The 19,168-nt window shown below is 36.9% G+C and overlaps 1 protein-coding gene across 13 annotated transcripts in view; it reads left to right on the forward strand.

Moving 5' to 3' along the window:
* RNF111 (ring finger protein 111) overlaps positions 1-19,168 on the forward strand; it is a 105,341-nt gene extending 86,173 nt beyond the window's left edge. For 4 of the 13 annotated variants that reach the window (XM_036303084.1, XM_036303065.1, XM_036303113.1 and 1 more), the window contains 7 exons: positions 3,108-3,456; positions 5,119-5,271; positions 6,307-6,433; positions 12,474-12,566; positions 14,447-14,542; positions 15,584-15,711; positions 17,530-19,168. In XM_036303084.1, the coding sequence (XP_036158977.1) occupies positions 3,108-3,456; positions 5,119-5,271; positions 6,307-6,433; positions 12,474-12,566; positions 14,447-14,542; positions 15,584-15,711; positions 17,530-17,647 (1,064 nt within the window). In that variant the 3' untranslated portion in view covers positions 17,648-19,168. Of the gene's footprint in view, positions 1-3,107; positions 3,457-5,118; positions 5,272-6,306; positions 6,434-12,473; positions 12,567-14,446; positions 14,543-15,542; positions 15,712-17,529 lie in introns of those variants that run through there. The other 9 variants (XM_036303095.1, XM_036303122.1, XM_036303103.1 and 6 more) reach the window with 6 other exon arrangements.

Consider the following 19,168-nt stretch of genomic DNA (forward strand, 5'->3'; position numbering starts at 1 on the left):
AATGATGCTTATATTCTCACCACACAGAAAAAGATGGTAATATCTGACGTGATTGGATGTGTTAACCTTATTGTTATAATTATTTCATAAAGTATACGTATGCCAAATCATATTGTACACCTTAAATATATACAGTTGTATTTGTTAACTAGAGGCCTGGTGCCCGAATTTTTGCACCTTGGGGTCCCTTGGCCTGGCCTGCAGGATTGGGCTGAAACCAGCTCTCTGACGTCCCCTGAGGGGTTGGATTGCGAGAGGGCACAGGCCAGGCCAGAGGATCCAATCGGTGCATGATCGGGGCCGGGGAGAGACGTGGGAGGTTGGCCAGCCGGGGAGGGACTGCAGAGAGGGTTCCAGCGCGTTCTATCTCACTCAGTTCCGATCAGCTGGACCCCAGCAGCAAGCTAACCTACCAGTTGGAGCGTCTGCCCCCTGATGGTCAGTGCCCATCATAGCGAGCAGTGAGTGGCCTTAGCATATCATTAGCATATTACGCTTTGATTGGTTGAACAGCTGACCTTTCGACCGGACACTTAGCATATTAGGCTTTTATTGTATAGGATTATACCTCAATAAAGCTGAAAAATAAAATGATTGTTGAAGAGTTTAACTTAAATAAATTCATTCTGAAGCAAAACTTCAAAATTTTGTAATATTTGTGAATATTTTTTGCATAACGATTACAGAAATAGAAAACTTTGAGATGAAACTGGAAAAATGTTCTAAAATTGAGAAAAGATAGTTAATGATAAAACAGTGACTTTTTTTTATGATCAAGAAGTACTGAGTTTGGTGACTTCCTGAAGCATTAATTTGAAAATATAACTTTAAAAAAAATAATCAGTTTAAAAATTTGTCTTACAACCCTGTTGAGCTACTGAATGTTTCTTTTAAATACATGCTAGCAAGGTTTCATTTAGCTGAATGAGTGTTCATGGTTACTTGCTGACTGAATCAAAAGAATGAAGAATTGAAGGAATTTCTTCTGGAATGAAACTAGAGAATGGCCATAGCTTCATACCAGACTACTGAGAAAATCTTCCACATTCAAACTCAAATTCATGGAGGAGACCAGCATACTTTTATTTTTTATTTTTTTTTTAAGTTTTATTGCTTAAAGTATTACAAAGGGTATTACATCTGTGTCCTTTTTTTTCCCCCCGCCCTTGACAATCCCCCGTCCTCCCCTACCCCCCAGTGTCTTATGTCCATTGGTTATGCTTATATGCATGCATACAAGTCCTTCGGTTGATCTCTTACCCCACTCCCTCCTGCCCCCCAACCCTTTCCGGCCTTCCCGCTGCAGTTTGACAATCTGTTTGAGGCAGCTCTGCCTCTGTATCTATTATTGTTCATAAGTTTATAATGGTCTTTATTATCCATGAATGAGTGAGAGACCAGCATACTTTTAGACTTCAAACAGCTGTATATCTCTCTTAGAATAGTCTTCAGAGGGACCTTTCACCAGTCATTTTGAAACACAAAGATTTAGAGTAAAGATATGGGGGAAATTATCTGTATGAAGGGCTGATTTCCATGGCATGTTCCTGGCAAATCTGTCTCTTTCATTTTCTTAACCCCTAGAGTGCCGGGGAGCGCGATTGCGCTCTTTCTTGTCTTTCGCCAAAAGTGCCGGGAGCGTGCTATCGCGTTCCTCCTGCAGTGTCCAGTTCTAAGTCTGCTTTTATTAGTGATGATGATATTGCTAAATATGTCAATTCTTGCTGTGAAGATGACGATTTTTTGGAAGATATTGAATATGTAACTTCATTTACTTGCGATTCATAATTATTTCCTAAACTGCTGTGAAATCAGCAAAAATGCCTTGGCAATTTTAGCATAGTTCCTAGGATATTGGTTGGCACTCAAAGAGTTAATGTAACAGGAAAAATGGCATGGGGTGGGGAAAGAGAAGAGCAGCAATTAAAGAATGTCTTTGCCGTCTTGCCTTTCTCTAGTGCTCTATAACGAGTAAATCCTAAAGCAAAGAAGATTTATGTATTTAGAAATATATAACATACATTTGGCTTAACAAAAGCAAAAAAAAAATTGTAAATGGCAAAATATAATTGACAAAAGAAAATTCAGAAAAATGTTTATACCTTATTATGAGAACGTTTCCATGTATACAAAGAATATTTACAGATCAACAAGAAAAGGTGAACAGGAGGCTCAGAATATGAATAGATATTTCTGGGAAGAAATATAAGTGGTTAATAAATAGAAGATTTTTCTCAGATTGGCATCTTAAAAATTTATTGATAGTGTAGGGATAATCAGACCCACTCATGTACTGTTAGTGGAAATATAATTTCTGTAACCTTTTGGGAAGGGTATTTTGTCAACTGGTATCTAGATTATTCTCTTAGACTCAGACATACTTATAGGAATTTATTCTACAATAATTGTCCATGAATAATGTCTCTGTGCACGCGTGCGCACATATACACTTACGTACATGCACATATGAGTGAGCAACATAGGAGGACCATACACAGATGTGTATTACAGCATTTGGGTTGCTTTCAATTTTTAAAGAAATATTAGACTTTATTTTTTAGAACAGTTTTAGATTCACAGAAAAATTGAGACAGTAGCTCAGAGTTTGTATATACCCCACATCTGGTTTCCCTTATTACTAATATCATACATTATTATAGTACATTTGTTAAAATTAATTAAACAATATTGATACATTATTATTAACTACAGTCCATGGTTTACTCTGACTTTAATTTTAGCTAGCTTTTAATTTTTATCAATGGCAATTTCTTCAATAAATCTTGGTACGTTCCCATAATAGAATGCTGTGAGACTGTGAATGAAGTGAAGATATATGTATTGACATGAGAATATATCTAAGATTATTCCAAGAAAGGATGCAGAGCGAAATTGAACAGACTTGATAAAGTATTCATTAAAATTAAGTATGTGCTAGACGGGGGAATGTCAAGGGGTGGGCGGGAGGCGACATGTGTAATACTCTTTGTAATACTTTAAGAAATTAAAAAAAAGTTAAGTATGTGCTAATATGTTTGTAAAATCCAGTAGGGATGGGTAATAGCAATAAGTGCTCAACTGCATGGTGCCTGTGTGTTTCTTTACAGATGCTTCTTTAACAAGACCACTTCATCATCAAGCCTCTGCCTGCCCCCACTCTCATGGAAACCCTCCTCCTCAGACGCAGCCTCCACCTCAAGTGGATTACGTTATTCCTCATCCTGTACATGCTTTCCATTCTCAGATGTCTTCTCATACAACATCTCACCCAGTGGCACCCCCACCCCCAACTCACTTAGCCAGTGCAGCTGCACCAATCCCTCAACATCTTCCTCCCTCACACCAGCCGATTTCACACCATATTCCAGCCACTGCACCTCCAGCACAGAGACTGCATCCTCATGAAGTAATGCAGAGGATGGAAGTTCAAAGGAGGAGGATGATGCAGCATCCAACGTAGGTTTTATACTTTTAAAAAGATAATCACACTTTACTGCATTCCCTTCTATCTCCACTGGTCTTTAAAACTATAAAACCTGTAGAAGTGATAGAACTGTATTAAATCCTCAATTTAAAAGAAAATTAATTCTTTACTAACTAGACTCTTCCTCTTATCCTGAGTTGTAGAGGTTGACAAAACAATTTTATATCAGGTCATCTAATGAAATCAAACCATTTTCAGGATAGTATCCAGGGTCATTTACTTGTGCAAACCAATCCCTTCTTTGCCTGTTTCCTCAGTATTCCATAGTAAAGATAAATGTTACAATTGATGGTTCAGGGGAAAAAGATATAACGTTATTATAGATATAGTTTGATTTATATATTATCAACCAGAGGGCAGAACAGTATTAGCATTATCAACTGGTATTGAAAAAATAGTCTTCTTTAGTTTTTATTTACAAATTTAAATATCAAAATATTGTACTCCACAAACATGCAAAAACTATAATTGAACTTTTTGTTTTCTTTTGAAAATTCAGGATCTGATTTTCTAATTCAGCGCAGTAAACTCTGTTGGTCTAATTCTGCCTACCTGTTTTTGTGAATAAAGTTTTATAGGAAAACATCTATACCTGTTCATTTATGTATTGTCAGTGGCTTTTTTCACACTGCAAAGACTAAGTTGAGTAGTTGAGACAGAGACCAGGTGGCCTAAGAGCCAACAATATGTACTACTTGGCCCTTACAGAATGTATTTGCAAAACTGTTGATCTAACTAATGACTTAGCACTTGTGTAACTTTTTGCTTTAGTTACATAATTTAAGATTATATCCAGAATCTCTGGCTGCTATTGCCATTCTAATATAGTAACCTTTTATATAGAAAGTTGCCAATTTAACATTCAGATCATCTAGTATTTAGAAAATTACTTTTTGTAATAGAGATTCAAAATCTGTAACTATGTTAAAAACTAATAGAAAATAAGAATTAGAATAAGAATTACTACCTGGAACTTTTTTAAATAAGTACTTAGAACTTTATGGCCATTTACAATTGTACGTTCGACTGACTTAAGGCTAGAAAGAGAAGATATAATAAGCTGGGATGAAGAATAAAGAGTGTGACTGGAGTAGTAACACTTTCTCAGATGTTAATTCAAATGATGCTAACATGTACTCGGCATCTGTTTTTTAAAAAAAATGAACAAGGTCAAAATGTTTTTCTCTTAAAAGTTTTATCCATTAAAATGGATGAATGTTGTTATAACATAAAAGTGAAGCAAACAAATAGCTTCCATTTTCTTGCCCTATATGTTTACATAAAATAACCTCTTTGTGCCTGCAGCATTTGCTGGGGTATTTAATTTTTAAAATTATATTTTTATTCCATTCCTACTATTCTATTCAAAATATCTACTGTAAAGAAGGTATACTAGATAATGTTAAAATTGCCCTTTTCTTTGGATGATATTTGAATTGGAGGCATTATAATAAATGGGCAGTAAGAATTTTGTGGGCTAGGGTTTCTTGATATATTATGAATCATTAATTTTGTGTTATATTTCTATAATTTATTGTTATAGTTAATTTTATGACTAATCTATAGATGTTTGTACTATTAATACCAGATTGTTTTCTACATTAAGAAATAACCAATTATTCAATTATTTCCAGTGGTCTTTTTATGTTCTGTGTTTCCAGGCGGGCACATGAACGCCCCCCACCCCATCCACATAGGATGCACCCAAACTATGGTCATGGGCATCATATTCATGTGCCTCAGACAATGTCCTCACATCCTCGACAGGCTCCAGAGAGATCCGCCTGGTCAGTATCTTGTTTATTTTAAAGTTCTGCTCAGCATCTTGTGGTAAAACTGCTGGAAGAGATGCTTTGTAGTGGAATGCCATACAAAAGGATGATGTGGAGAAACTGAATTGCAGCTTAGCTTTGAGGCACTGACTATGGGTGAGTTAAAGAGACCTGGAGATGAAAGAGTAGGAGCTTGAGTTCTGGATCAGGGAACCATGTTAAACAAGAGTAGAGCTTTTTTGGTTGTTGTTTTTCAGGGGTTTCTATCATCAAAGTTAACTCCATAAGTGAATCCTACTTTTCACAACTTTTTTATCTACCGTTGTGTTCAAATTTGCTTTCTCACCCTTAACCCCTGCTGTTGACAAGGGAAATCCAGCCTCCTAGGTTTCTGGTCTTTTCCTAGAGAAATGAAAGCAGATTTGCTTTAATTTTCTTTCTGAAACAGTTGTTTGTAGGCAGTTGTTGAGATTTTGACCCACAGTTGACTTTTGAGGCAAAATATAAAATGAGAGTATATTTAGCCTTTACCAATATTACTATTTGTAAAATTTTGTATACCCTTGCTTTATAAGTTACAGAAGTGTTTGCTCTTCTGATTATCTTTGATGCCAACAAACAAAAGCCACTGTAACATCTGTAACATTCATGTAAACAAAAATGTGAACTCTGCTTTGTATGCTCCTCAAGTAGAATCAGACTTTTAGTTTGGAAGGAACCTTAGGGACCATTCAGTATACAGTTGACCCTTGAACAAGACGGGTGTGGATTCATGCATTTCCAACCAATGTTGTTCAAGCGTCAACTGTATTGCTTTCCTTAGTAAGATGTGAAACTGTCCAAATTGCTTTGGGTCTCATGGTCACAGAATTGAATTTTTGAGTTTTAATTTCTGCAATGAATTTGAAATTATGAGTTAAATCTTTTGGGCTAACTTATCTTTTTCTCAACTTATGTACATTAAAACTTAAATTACTTTCTCCCTCATTTTTGTTGATAATAAAGACACTAAGGATGTCTAAAAGTTAAACTCTTCTCATCCTTTGCCAGGGAACTGGGAATTGAAGCTGGAGTGACTGCAACTACTTACACACCTGGAGCATTGCATCCTCACTTGGCCCATTACCATGCACCACCTCGACTTCATCACTTACAATTAGGAGCACTTCCTTTAATGGTAAAATAGGAAATTTGCAAAATTCTGATATATTCTCCTAAAAGTATTCCTTCTTTTCTAAGTTAAATATTTTATTGGAGATGTGTTTTAATTTATTAGTTGTTGTGGGTGTCTTAATAGAACTTGAGAATTGTTAGAGAAAATTTGCTATAAAAATGTATTGGGTACATTAAAATCTGTATTTGTATTATAAAATGAACTCTTCTTAATGTAAAAATGACTACGTTTTTTCTTTTATTCAAAGATGACAATCTTGGTCCATTGTCATTAAAACGTGATTTATTTTTCATAATAGTAATTTGTTCTGATGTATTTGTACTTTATTATTCTCTTGTCTTCAGGACTATTAATTCTCTGTATCTGATTTGAACAGATTCAGATTTTGTTGATACCAGTTTGAGATCCAAAGAACAAGTTCAGCAAAAATTTACTGAGTTTGCTATTTATAACACATACTAGTTATAAAAGTGTACATAAAAGTGGTACAGAGAAGGGAGTAGTTTGGTTTTGTGCTGGTAGAGACACTGCAGGGAAGGGTTTCCGAGATGCTTTATTATGCATATGACTTCTGAACAGGCTTTGGAATTGAGAATGGTGCTCTTACAGTGGCCACAGCCTATAAAGAGCTGTCAAATAGCCCTGACCGTTTGGCTTAGTAGATAGAGCGTCAGCCTGCAGACTGAAGGGTCCCAGGTTCGATTCCGGTCAAGAGCACATGCCTGGGGTTACAGGCTCAATCCCCAGTAGGGGGCGTGCAGGAGGCAGCCAATCAATGATTCTCATCGTTGATCTTTCATTATGCTAAGTGAAATAAGCCAGTCAGAGAAAGATAAATACCTCATGATTTCACTCATTTGTGGAATATAGAGAACAACATAGACTGATGAACAGGGACAGATCCAAAGACAGAGAAACAGCGATCAGACTATTAATCCCCAGAGGGATAGTAGGGGAAGGAGGAGGCAAGGGGAAGAGATCAACCAAAGGACTTGTATGCATGCATATAAGCCAAATCAATGGACATGGACAACTGGGGGATGAGAGCATGAGTGTGATGGGGAGGATGGGGGTTTAATTGGGGGGGGGGGAGATGAGGACACATTTGTAATACCTTAACTAATAAAGAATTTTTTTAAAAAAAAGAAGAGCTGTCAAATAGCATAAGTCAAGCAACTCCAAGTAAATTAGAACTTCTAGATCTTAAGGGTGAGGGAAACTTAGCAATACAAAATAATGTTGCCCTGCCAAGAAACTTGTACTCAATGAACCATTGGAAAAGAGAACATCTTGATTATATTTATGTTTTAGAGTGATTAAATCAGCTTGTAATTAGAAAGACCACCTTCTCAGTTGTGTGGAAAATAGATTTCAGGGTGGAAGGAACTAGTTAAGACTTATAGTAGAAGAGGTAAAGTGATGAATTCCTGAACAAAGGCAATAGCAGTTGCCATAAAAATGATGGGACACATTTGAGTAATATTTAGGATGATTTCTAGCTTGGATTATTAGGTGCATAGTGGTGCCACTCACTGAGTTGGAGAATATTAGATGAGGGTTTAAGAAAGGGGCTAGATGAGTTAGGTTTTGGATATATTGAATCTTAAATAACTGTGTGTATCAAGGTGGAATGTCCAGTAGGAAGTTAAGTTTATGGTCTGAACTTTCAAATCATAAACATATCTTGAGTTAGAGATATTGTGCTCTGCCAATATCTATATATATAAAAAGCTTGTGACTGGTCACTATGACACCCACTGTAGCTGGCCAGCCAGCCTGATCGGGGCAAGCCAGCTGGACCCCACCCATGCATGAATTCATGCACCGGGGCTCTAGTATAATAATATATATGTGTCACATATCTGTCATAATATGTGAATCTATGGAAGAAGATTAAACTTCCAGGAAAAATATGTAGAATGTGAAGAATGATACTACTGTACTTGAAATAGGATTTGGAGAACTGGCTAGAGAATCAGAGGAGGAACAAAGTTAGAATAATGTCAGCCCTAGCCTATTTGACTCAGTGGATAGAGCATTGGCCTGTGGATCAAAGCATCCTGGGTTCAATTCCAGTCAAAGCACATACCTCAGTTGCAGCTTCTCCCCGACCTGGCCCTGGTTAGGGCACATGCAGGAGGCAACCAATCAATATGTTTCTCTCACATCGATATTTTTCTCTGTCTTTCCCTCTCTATTCCGCTCTCTCTAAAAATCAGTGGGAAAACATCCTCAGGTGAGGATTTTAATAAGAAAAAAAGAATAATGTCAAAATAATATGGTCAGTAGTGTCTCACCCCCAAAAAATAAAGTTTGAAAAATATGTAATGCATTTATTTGGCATTGGAGTAGTTATTGGTGACTTTTTTCAGAGTGGTTTTAGCAATAGTGAAAAATGGAGAATCAGGTGCTTCTTAGATTCCAGTAAGGAAGGTGAAAATGTGAGGTCAGTGAATATCAAGTACTTGAACAGCCTAGTATGGCTGTGGCTTAGTGGTTTAGCATAGACCTATGAATGAGGTTGTCACGTTTGATTCCTGGTCAGGGCAGGTTTCAGGCTCCATCCCCAGTGGGCAGATGCAGAAGGCAGCTGATTAATGATTCTCTTTGATTACTGATGTTTCTATCTTCCTTACCCTCTCCTTTCCTCTCTGAAATCAACAAAAATATTTTTAAAATATGAAAAATTTATATAAACTACTAGAATTGAATATAAGCTTGGCTGTGAAGGGAAATAGGCTTGAAAATTATTTCAGGTTCAAGAAGATAACTTCAATTTAGAGAAACTTGAATTATTTTAGGTTTAAGATAACAACATTAAAGAGAACTTGTTTGAAGTTATAGAAGAGAGGGGTGACATACCCAGGGTGGGAGAATAAGAGAAGATGGGAACAGGTTATAGAGATGAACTTTGAGAGGAGAAAGAGGAAGCTAATTCATAAATGCTAGAAAAAGGAGACTAGGGAGGTTTATAGGGAAGTACAGGTTTAAATAATTTGGGGGTCAGAGTTCCTGTCTGATTTTTCATTCTCCTTGGAGATGTGTAGGAGGTTAGGTTATCTGCTGGCAATATTGATCTTTTCAAAATTTTTTATTTATGATTTGAGAGAGAAACATTGATTGGTTTTTGCACTTATGATACATTCATTGGATCCTTGTATGTGCCCTGACTGGAGATCGAGCCCGCAACCTTGGTGTATCGGGATGAAGCTCTAACCAACTGAGCTACCAGGCCAGGACTTCAATATTGATTTTTTAAAAATTAAATCTTTTTATTGTTCAGAGTATTACAGCTGTTCCTCTTTTTCCCCCCCATAGCTCCCCTCCACCTGGTTCCCACCCCTCCATCTGCCCTTACCTCCCACCCTCCACTGTCCTCATCCATAGGTGCACGATTTTTGTCCAGTCTCTTCCCGCACTCCCCAAACCCCTCACCCCCCCAGAATAGTCAGTCCACTCCCTTTCTATGCCCCTGATTCTATTATATTCACCAGTTTACTCTGTTCATCAGATAATTTATCCACTTGATATTTAGATTCACTTGTTGATAGATATGTATTTGTTGTTCATAATTTTTATCTTTACCTTTTTCTTCTTCTTCCTCTTCTTAAAGGATACCTTTCAGCATTTCATATAATACTGGTTTGGTGGTGATGAACTCCTTTAGCTTTTTCTTATCTGTGCAGCTCTTTCTCTGACCTTCAGTTCTGAATGATAGCTTTGCTGGGTAAAGTAATCTTGGTTGTAGGTTCTTGGTATTCATCACTTTGAATATTTCTTGCTACTCCCTTCCGGTCTGCATAGTTTCTGTTTAGAAATCAGCTGACAGTCGTATGGGTACTCCCTTGTAGGTAACTGACTTTTTTTCTCTTGCTGCTTTTAAGATTCTCTCTTTCTCTTTTTCTCTTGGCATTTTAATTATGATGTGTCTTGGTGTGGTCCTCTTTGGATTCCTTTTGTTTGGGGTTCTCTGCGCTTCCTGGACTTGTAAGTCTATTTCTTTCACCAGATAGGGGAAGTTTTCTGTCATTATTTCTTCAAATAGGTTTTCAATATCTTGCTCTCTCTCTTCTTCTGGCACCCCTATAATTCAGATGTTGATTCGCTTGAAATTGTCCCAGAGGCTCCTTACACTACCTTCGTATTTTTGGATTCTTTTTTCTTTTTGTTTTTCCGGTTTGGTGTTTTTTGCTTCTTTGTATTTCAAATCTTTGACTTGATTCTGGGATCCTCTAGTCTGCTGTTGGAACTCTGTATAATATTCTTTATTTCAGTCAGTGTACACTTAATTTCTAGTTGGTCCTTTTTCATAACCTCGAGGGTCTCACTAGATTTCTTGAGGGTCTCACTAAATTTATTGGTGGTTTCTAGAAAATTCTTGAAAAACCTTGTAAGTGTTGTTTTGAACTCTATATCTAGTAGTTTGCTTTCCTCCATTTCTGTCATTTGTGACCTGTTTCTTTGTCTCTGCATTTTTTATGCTTCCCTGTGTTGATAGAGTGGCTTTCTGTGCTAGGTGTCCTCTAGGGTCCAGTGGCTCAGCCTCCCCAATTACCTGAGGTGGACACTCTTGGTGCACAGTCTTGTTGTAGTTAAGCCTTGATTGTTGTAGGTATCACTGGGAGGAATTGACCTCCAGGCCACTTGGCTGTGAGAATCAGCTGTGTCTACAGTGGGAGAACTTCTGTGCTGAAGACACCCTTCTGGGTCAAGACTTGCTTCAGTGGGGCTTTGGTGCTCACTGAGTCTGCCCCCTCAGTGTGTCCCTTATGGATCTGAGGAGTTGTAATCTGGATGGTCCCACTCTGACCACTGGGTACACTGGCTCTTGGATTTCTAAGGAGGTGCTAATTTAGCCTCTGCCTGAGGCTACCCGGCAGGAGCTATGGAGAGATCTGCAGATTCCTCTTCATTGTTTGGGGTTTGGAGGTGCCCAGATGAGGCCCAGCTGTGAAGCAGTGCAAGCTGCTGTGGGGCCTTGGGCCTTCTTTTGGAAGTTCTGGGTCTCTCCGAACCAGCTGCAGTTTGTTAGGTAATTTTCAGATTGCAAAGGGCCAAGCCTTTCATATGCAAAAGCCTTAATCACACTGTACATGCGCGCCTGCATGTGGTATTTTGTGGAAGAGCCACAGTCAAGGGGCCACAGTTTGCCAACCACTGCTTTAGAGGACAGGAAATAAAGTTTTGTTTGAAATTTTTCTGCATTTTTGCTCCTTAATACTGTTTAATAATGCTCTTGGAAACTGATAAAATCTTATGCAAATTTTACTCTATGTTTAGGCTACTATCAGTCTTAAGTTTGGGTGTTTTATACTTAGGATTCATTTTGCACAAAGGGTCCTATGTAATAAAGATGGAATATGCAAATTAACATAGACAAAGTGACATAGAATTGACACTCAGCGACAAAGATGGCAGCATCCACTGCAAATAAGGAGGGAATATGCAAATTGATGTGACAAAGATGGTGGTGGCCAGGCCAGGACACTTGCGTCATCGCCATGATGATGACACAGGCGTTCCACCTTGCCCCGGCTGTTCCAGGCCTCTGGACAGTGCACGCAGGCGCGGAGCGGCCAAGGCCACGTGGGACACCTGCTATGAGAGGGGAGGTGGGGCATGTCAGAAGCTACAGGATGGCGGCAGGGCCAGAGCAAAGGTGGAAGGTGGCGGCCAGAGCTAAGGCCCGGGTCCTGGGTGCTGGAGGGAAGCTGGTGCCAGCAGCCAGGGGAAGGAAGGCCTATTCTTGCACGAATCTTTGTGCATCGGGCCTGTAGTCAAATATAAGAAAGCTGTTATTTCTTGGGACAGCTGTTTCTTCTTTTTCATCTAATTACATTTTAAGAGCTATTATATACAAGATTATATTTGAAGAGGAACCTAACCCTGTTATAGAATGCTTAGTTGGAATTATATAGACTTACTAAAGTTGAATTTTGTGAGTAGGTGAATGGAGAGAATTGAGTGTCTGAATTATTCAATGTTAACAGTAGAACTCTAGCCTGTGCTTAATTGGTTTAACTTATCTCCTCTGTTAAAATAGGTTCCTGACATGGCAGGCTACCCTCACATCCGTTACATTTCATCAGGATTGGATGGAACGTCATTTAGAGGTCCTTTCAGGGGCAATTTTGAGGTATGTAATAAAATTAATGAATTTATTTGCCACAGAATCATTAATGTAGGTAGAAAATATATGTGTTATTAGTATTCACAGTTGTATAGGATTGCCTCTGTGACTGGACAATAAGGCAGAAGACGGTAAAATGTCTGAATTTCTGATATTTCTTCTAGGGACTGTGGTTTATAAACAGTATTAATCTTAGTTCAAAAATTACCCAAGGAGCCCTAGCCAGTTTGGCTCAGTGGATAGAGCGTCGGCCCAAGCCCTGATCAGGGCGTGTGCAGGAGGCAACCAATCGATGTGTTTCTCTCACATCGATGTTTCTCTCTGTCATTCCCTTTCTCTTCCACTCTCTCTAAAAATCAATGGGAAAATATCCTCCAGGGAGGATTAACAAAACAAAACCAAAATTACCCAAGCATTTAAAGAAGAGTAAATGAAAATAACCTAATATAAAGAAATATAGAAATGTACAAAATCATAAATATCAGACAAAGAACCATACTATGAAATGTTGGGGGCAGGGGCTTAATGCTTTTGACTAAGCTTAATTTTTATAAAAATACTAGAGGCCTGGTGCATGGGTGGGGGGTTCCCCTCAGCCCAGCCTGCACCCTCTCCAATCCGGGACCCCTCGAGGGATGTCTGACTGCCGGTTTAGGCCCGATTCCTGGCCTAAAAGTTAAACACCCCCCCCTCCCCCCCAGCTTGGTCGCCCCTAACTGCCTCCCCATGCCCTCCTGGTCACCCCCAACTGCCCCCTCCCTGCTAGCCTGGTTGCCCCCAACTGCCCCCACCCCCACCCTGCTGTCCTGGTCGCCCCCTACTGCCCCTCTGCTGGACTGCTTGCCCCCAACTGCCCCATCTGCTGGCCTGGTCGCCCCCAACTGCTCCCCTCCTCCCCCTGCTGGCCTAGTCGCCCCACACAGCCTGCTTGTTCAGTCATTTGGTCATCCCTCACTAATCCCCCTGCTGGCCTGGTCATAGGCAGCCCTTGTGAGGGAGTGAGGGTTAATTTGCATATTACCTCTTCATTATATAGGATTGTGGGAGGAAAAGAAACCTAAGTAATTTAGTTTTATAAGTAAATATCTCCTTGTTTGAATTTTCAGAAGAACAAATCATTTAAATATGGTTTAAAGTTTTATTTTGTTTCTTCATGTCAGTTTGTAAGTTAGAGTCAGTGGGACTTAGAAAATTGCTTGATTTGTTTCCCTCTTTTACTACAATGACTTCATTGTCTGTATCAGGGGTGGGGAACATCTGGCCCTCAGGCTGTATAAGGCCTACGAAATAATTTGGTCAGGCCCTGCCAAGATATTAGGGGTGAGTTAATTAAATGTTTGACCAAATATAGCAGGCTAATTTTTAAGTTGATAATTTTGTATGGCCTGAAAATTGTATTATAAATATCCAAATGGCCCTTGGCAGAAAAAAGGTTCCCCACCCCTGCTGTACATGCATACATACTGACTTACATAATACTATGTGGGAATATGTTGCTCTAATCTATAACAATAATTTTTCCATACCACTTCTTTTTTTTTTAATGTGTATTTTTATGTCAGAGAGGAAGGGAAAGGATGAGAGGTATAGAAACATCAATGATTAGAGAGAATCACTGATTGGCCGCCTCCTGCATGCCCCCTATTGGGGATTGAACCCACAACCCAGGCATGTGGCCTGTGTAGGAATCAAACCGTGACCACCTAGTTCATGTGTTGATGCTCAATCACTGGGCCACACTGCTCAGGCACTAATAGCTTTTTGAACACTATTTGCATTGTATTGCAGGTTTATAAATATGGAACTTTATTTCTTTTACAATATTGACAGTGCTGTTTAAGGAATAATCATCCTGGTTTTTAATTCTAATTATTCTTCACCTTCAGGAACTGATTCATTTGGAAGAAAGATTAGGAAATGTCAATCGTGGAGCATCCCAGGGAACAATTGAAAGATGTACATATCCACATAAATACAAAAAGGTAAGAATTTACTCTGTAAAACATCTACATTGTTATTAAAATGGATAAATTTAATATGGACCTTTTTTTTTAGTTTGTGCATTATAACAAATACATTATTTATTATTAAAACAAAAATACATATACTTAAAAATATTCAAAGTATAAAAAAATATATACCCTGAAGTTTATTGCCCTGATGACTGTTACCAGTCTTTCGTCTCAGAAGAAAAATAATGGTTAAGGATTTTTAGGTAATCTTTCAATAATTTTTATACATTTATAATAATGTGCATATGTATTTATTTTTCTTCCACTTTGAAAAAAAAACACAAAGAGGTTGCTGTGCACATAGTTTGGCACATTCTCTTTTCATTCTGTATCTTCATTCACAGATCACCCATATTCTTTATTTAATAGCATATACAGAATTCCGTAATTTAACCAGCCACTTATTTTGATGGACATTTAGTTAATGTACATTTCTAATATTCTATCCCCAATTTCTTATGTAGTAGTATATCAAGAAGTTGTGAAATAGACATGTTAAATAAGTTTCTTTCAACAAACAATGTTCTGTGCTGTACAGAGAATAATAAATTGTGAAAATTATTCTTTGTAGTTTTCATCTGTTTTCTAAGTGTATTAATGGGGTATTAGCATTAAATTTAAGTCCTTTCAACTGTCTAAGCTAAGTACTATAATTAGCATTAATTAATTTGAATGTTTTTTTTGAAACATTCATTAGTAAAATAAAGTTTATGTAGCTATGCTCATGATAGGACAGTGAGAGTTTATATTGTGTATCATCCTTTTTGTGGATTAAAAATAATAGATTTCGAACTAATGAATTTCTGTTAACTTTGATTTTGCTGCTGATTGATTATTTAAGGGTCATAATGAAACATTTAGTTGGTGATAGTCACTTAAGTCATCCATTAATTCATGACAGTTGAACCTGGGAAATAAGTTGTGGGTGAATGTGTGGTTTTGTTTTATTTTGTATTTCAAATAAACACAGACTTTACTCAGTTGTTCAATAATGTCATCTCTACTAACAAGGTAACAACTGATTGGTTCTCACAGAGGAAACTGCACTGCAAACAAGATGGGGAAGAAGGGACTGAGGAGGACACAGAGGAAAAATGTACTATCTGTTTGTCTATTTTAGAGGAAGGTGAAGATGTGAGGTAACTAGATGCTAATTATCTAAAATCTGTTGTCAAAACTGTACGAGATTATATTTATTTAAAAGTAGACTAGAAACTAAATAAAGATTATTCCTGGCATACCCTGTTACTAATCTCTGACATATAGAATTGGCTTCTTATAGTGAGTGAAAGAGTAAAAAGATTAAAGCCTCCATCTTGCCAATAAAGGGATGGGAAATATACTGCCTATTTTGGGGCCACACCATGAGTCGGCCATTGAAATTTTGTGGTCAAAATTGTCTTCTACAAATCTTGGGGAAAGGAGAATTTGAGACGCTTTTGAGGCTGAGACGGGGGAGATCCAGTTTAGCTCCATACAATTTATTTTACAGCATCTTTTAAAAAAATATATTTTTATTGATTTCAGAAAGGAAGGGAGAGGAAGAGAGAAACATCAATGATGAGAAAGAATTATTGATTGGCTGCCTCTTGCACACCCCACAATGGGGATCGAGCCCACAAGCTGGGCCTGTGCCCTGAACAGGAATTGAACTGTAACCTCCTGGTTCATAGGTGGACGCTCAACACCAGTTGGGCTATAGCATCTTTTATAAATGAATTTTATCTTAAAATTTCCTCTTAACTTGTAGGACTACTCTCTTCTTGCAACTCTGTGATTTAGAAAATGTTATTATATTAACTCAATATTAATTTTAGGCATTTTCTTATAATCTCTTAAGTAATTGTTTTGTTCCTAGTTCTTTTTTTCTAATGTAACATAATCCCATATATAAAGGTTCTATATATATGTAACAGAACCATATGGTAATTTTGTTGCCCTAATTTATAAGGATAATTTTGTCATATTTTTTCAATTGGCCGAGAGACAAATATAAACAATTGTCTTTTATATCACATATAAGGTTTTTTTGAACATTGTATTTCCAATGAAGATTTATAAATATGGAAGATAGTTTTTACATTATTGACAATATTGTCAATAATGAGTAATTGCAACACTTCTTTTTAGCTACTATTTTTGCAAACTATTAGGAAGTCTGAAAATGTATGACAACTCTTAACAGTAGATGGAAGTAGGAATGGGTACTTAAGTCAGTAACTTATATCCCACTGTTACACTTAGATTTAATGTTACCCTGGGTTTCCTAGTTTTTTTTTTATTTCTCAATTTCTAATTGATAACTTAGTGTAGTGTACTTAAGTAAACATCTCCTTTTAACCTACTTTTATAAAAGTAGCATAGTATTAAGTAATTGTAACAGTTAATGCAACAGTTATGTTATAAACAATATATTAACCTTTAATCAATCATGTACTTAAGTTTAATATGTAAAGATCCTCTAGATAGAAAATAATATTGATATTAAATCCCTTAATTAGTATGACATGGCTGCTAAATATTTATAATATGAATTCTGATGTTATTGAGAGAGAATTAAATTATATATATTTAAAGCACTTCAATAATGTAATGATTTTGTAATGATTACATAACAAAGAAGGTACTGGCAACTTCAGTATATTGGCGGCTCACATATAGAAACAAAAATAGCATTAATTGCCAGTGTAATTGTTCTTAAAATTATTGAGATATTACATGATTTGGTTTCATTGCTGTGCAATTATCTTGTTCATTTATACACTGTATTACTTAGAGTGTTAATTTAATATAGGTGTAACTCTTATTAGAGAGGTGTTCTATTGTTTTGAATGGAAGAGGAAGATGTCTAATAACTTAAAAACATTACAATTACCCGTATCATTTGTTTAAAAGGAAATGCCACATGCAGTTATCATAAAATTAATTTTGCTTTTTGTTTTGTTTGCCTATAATAGACGCCTTCCCTGTATGCACCTTTTCCACCAAGTGTGTGTTGACCAGTGGTTGATTACCAATAAGAAGTGCCCCATATGCAGAGTGGACATTGAAGCCCAGCTGCCAAGTGAAAGTTGACACCATGTTTCAGAACTCTTGCCCTCCCTCTCATTCCCATCCTCCCGGTACTGCAGTTCAACCAAAGATGGCATGACTTACCTGCGCAGATTTGGAAGCCTTGAACTTAGAGTGCTGGCTCTGCTATATGGTACAACTAATGCTAGACCTACAGTTTATGTATACAGTTGATTTTGATGTATTTATAAAAACTTTTTTTCTAGATTTGACATTTTTCCTGTATCATTTTACTGTATTTTTGCATGGTTCCTTGTATTGCATTTCTTTGCACATATTATGGGCTTGTGACCCTAAACTTGCAGGCAAGATTAGCTGCTTTAGTAAGTAGAATTTTGTGGTCTTTTTGTTTTTTACATAGTATCAGGTCTTAAGAATTATGAATTTTTTTGATCCATTACTAACCTTTAATTTAATCAATCATGTACTTTAGTTTGATGTATAAAGATCCTCTAGAAAATGATAATATTGTGTATTAAGACATTCCTTAATTAGGACAAAATGGCTGCTGTATATTTACAATATGGAGTTCTGAGTTAAATACCATCCTTAATACTGGGAACAGAATACAAACCATATTCAATCAGATGCAGGTGGTATTCACATCACCAGTGATCAATAGAAATTTTCTTGGTGTATCCTTTTCCTTTCAACACAATGCAGAGAGTTGATATTGATATTATACATTTAAACTGCTGTTCTGATTATATTTATCTTTTTCCTACTTCGTTTAAAACTTTATTTCCCTGGTTCAGTTTTTGCTGCTGTGAAACAGCTCTGATAAACACTAAATATTAATTTCAATTAGCTGGATTGTACATACTTGCAGATTTAACAAAATTTGGGGGAAATTGAAGAAGACATGTAGAATTTGTTTAGTCTTCTGCTAAGCACGTGTAGTAAAGATATCTGCTTACACTGATTTTGTACACACATTCAGTCAGGATTTAGAATTGCAGTCATTAGCAGTTATCTATGCATTCATACTAAAGGTCCCAGGATCACTTTTAAGGGATTTTTATTAGTTTAAAGATAAATAAAGTTAGCTGAATCTACATGTCTCTTGTTTTATTTCTCTTTAAACTTGAAAACAGTAAATCTGCAGATACTGTGAGGCACAAATTATACTGTCAACCTACTGTTGCTCTGATTTTAGACTCCCACTTCATACATTAACCAAGAGTCGATCACTGATTTAAAATTTTTAATTTCAATAGTTAAGATTTACTGCATAATATAGAATATAAAGTTAAGTTAACATACTAACATTTCTCCTTTGGAGAAAGTTTTAATCCACTTCAAGATGCATATTATCAAGATGCTTTCATATACAGGATAGCCTAATTTTATTTGTTTAAATATGCTTAATATGTCCCAGATTGCAAATGCATCAGTCAGTAACACCACTGTCTGTATGTGGAAGACATGTTCCCATGGATCATATGTGAAGATGTCAATAAGCTTGCATTAAGCCACCTGCTTTGTAAGTGGATTGATTAATAAATAACTTATATTTCTATTGTC

Source organism: Myotis myotis, unplaced genomic scaffold, assembly GCF_014108235.1.
Source record: "Myotis myotis isolate mMyoMyo1 unplaced genomic scaffold, mMyoMyo1.p scaffold_m19_p_1, whole genome shotgun sequence".
Classification (NCBI taxonomy): Eukaryota; Metazoa; Chordata; class Mammalia; order Chiroptera; family Vespertilionidae; genus Myotis; species Myotis myotis.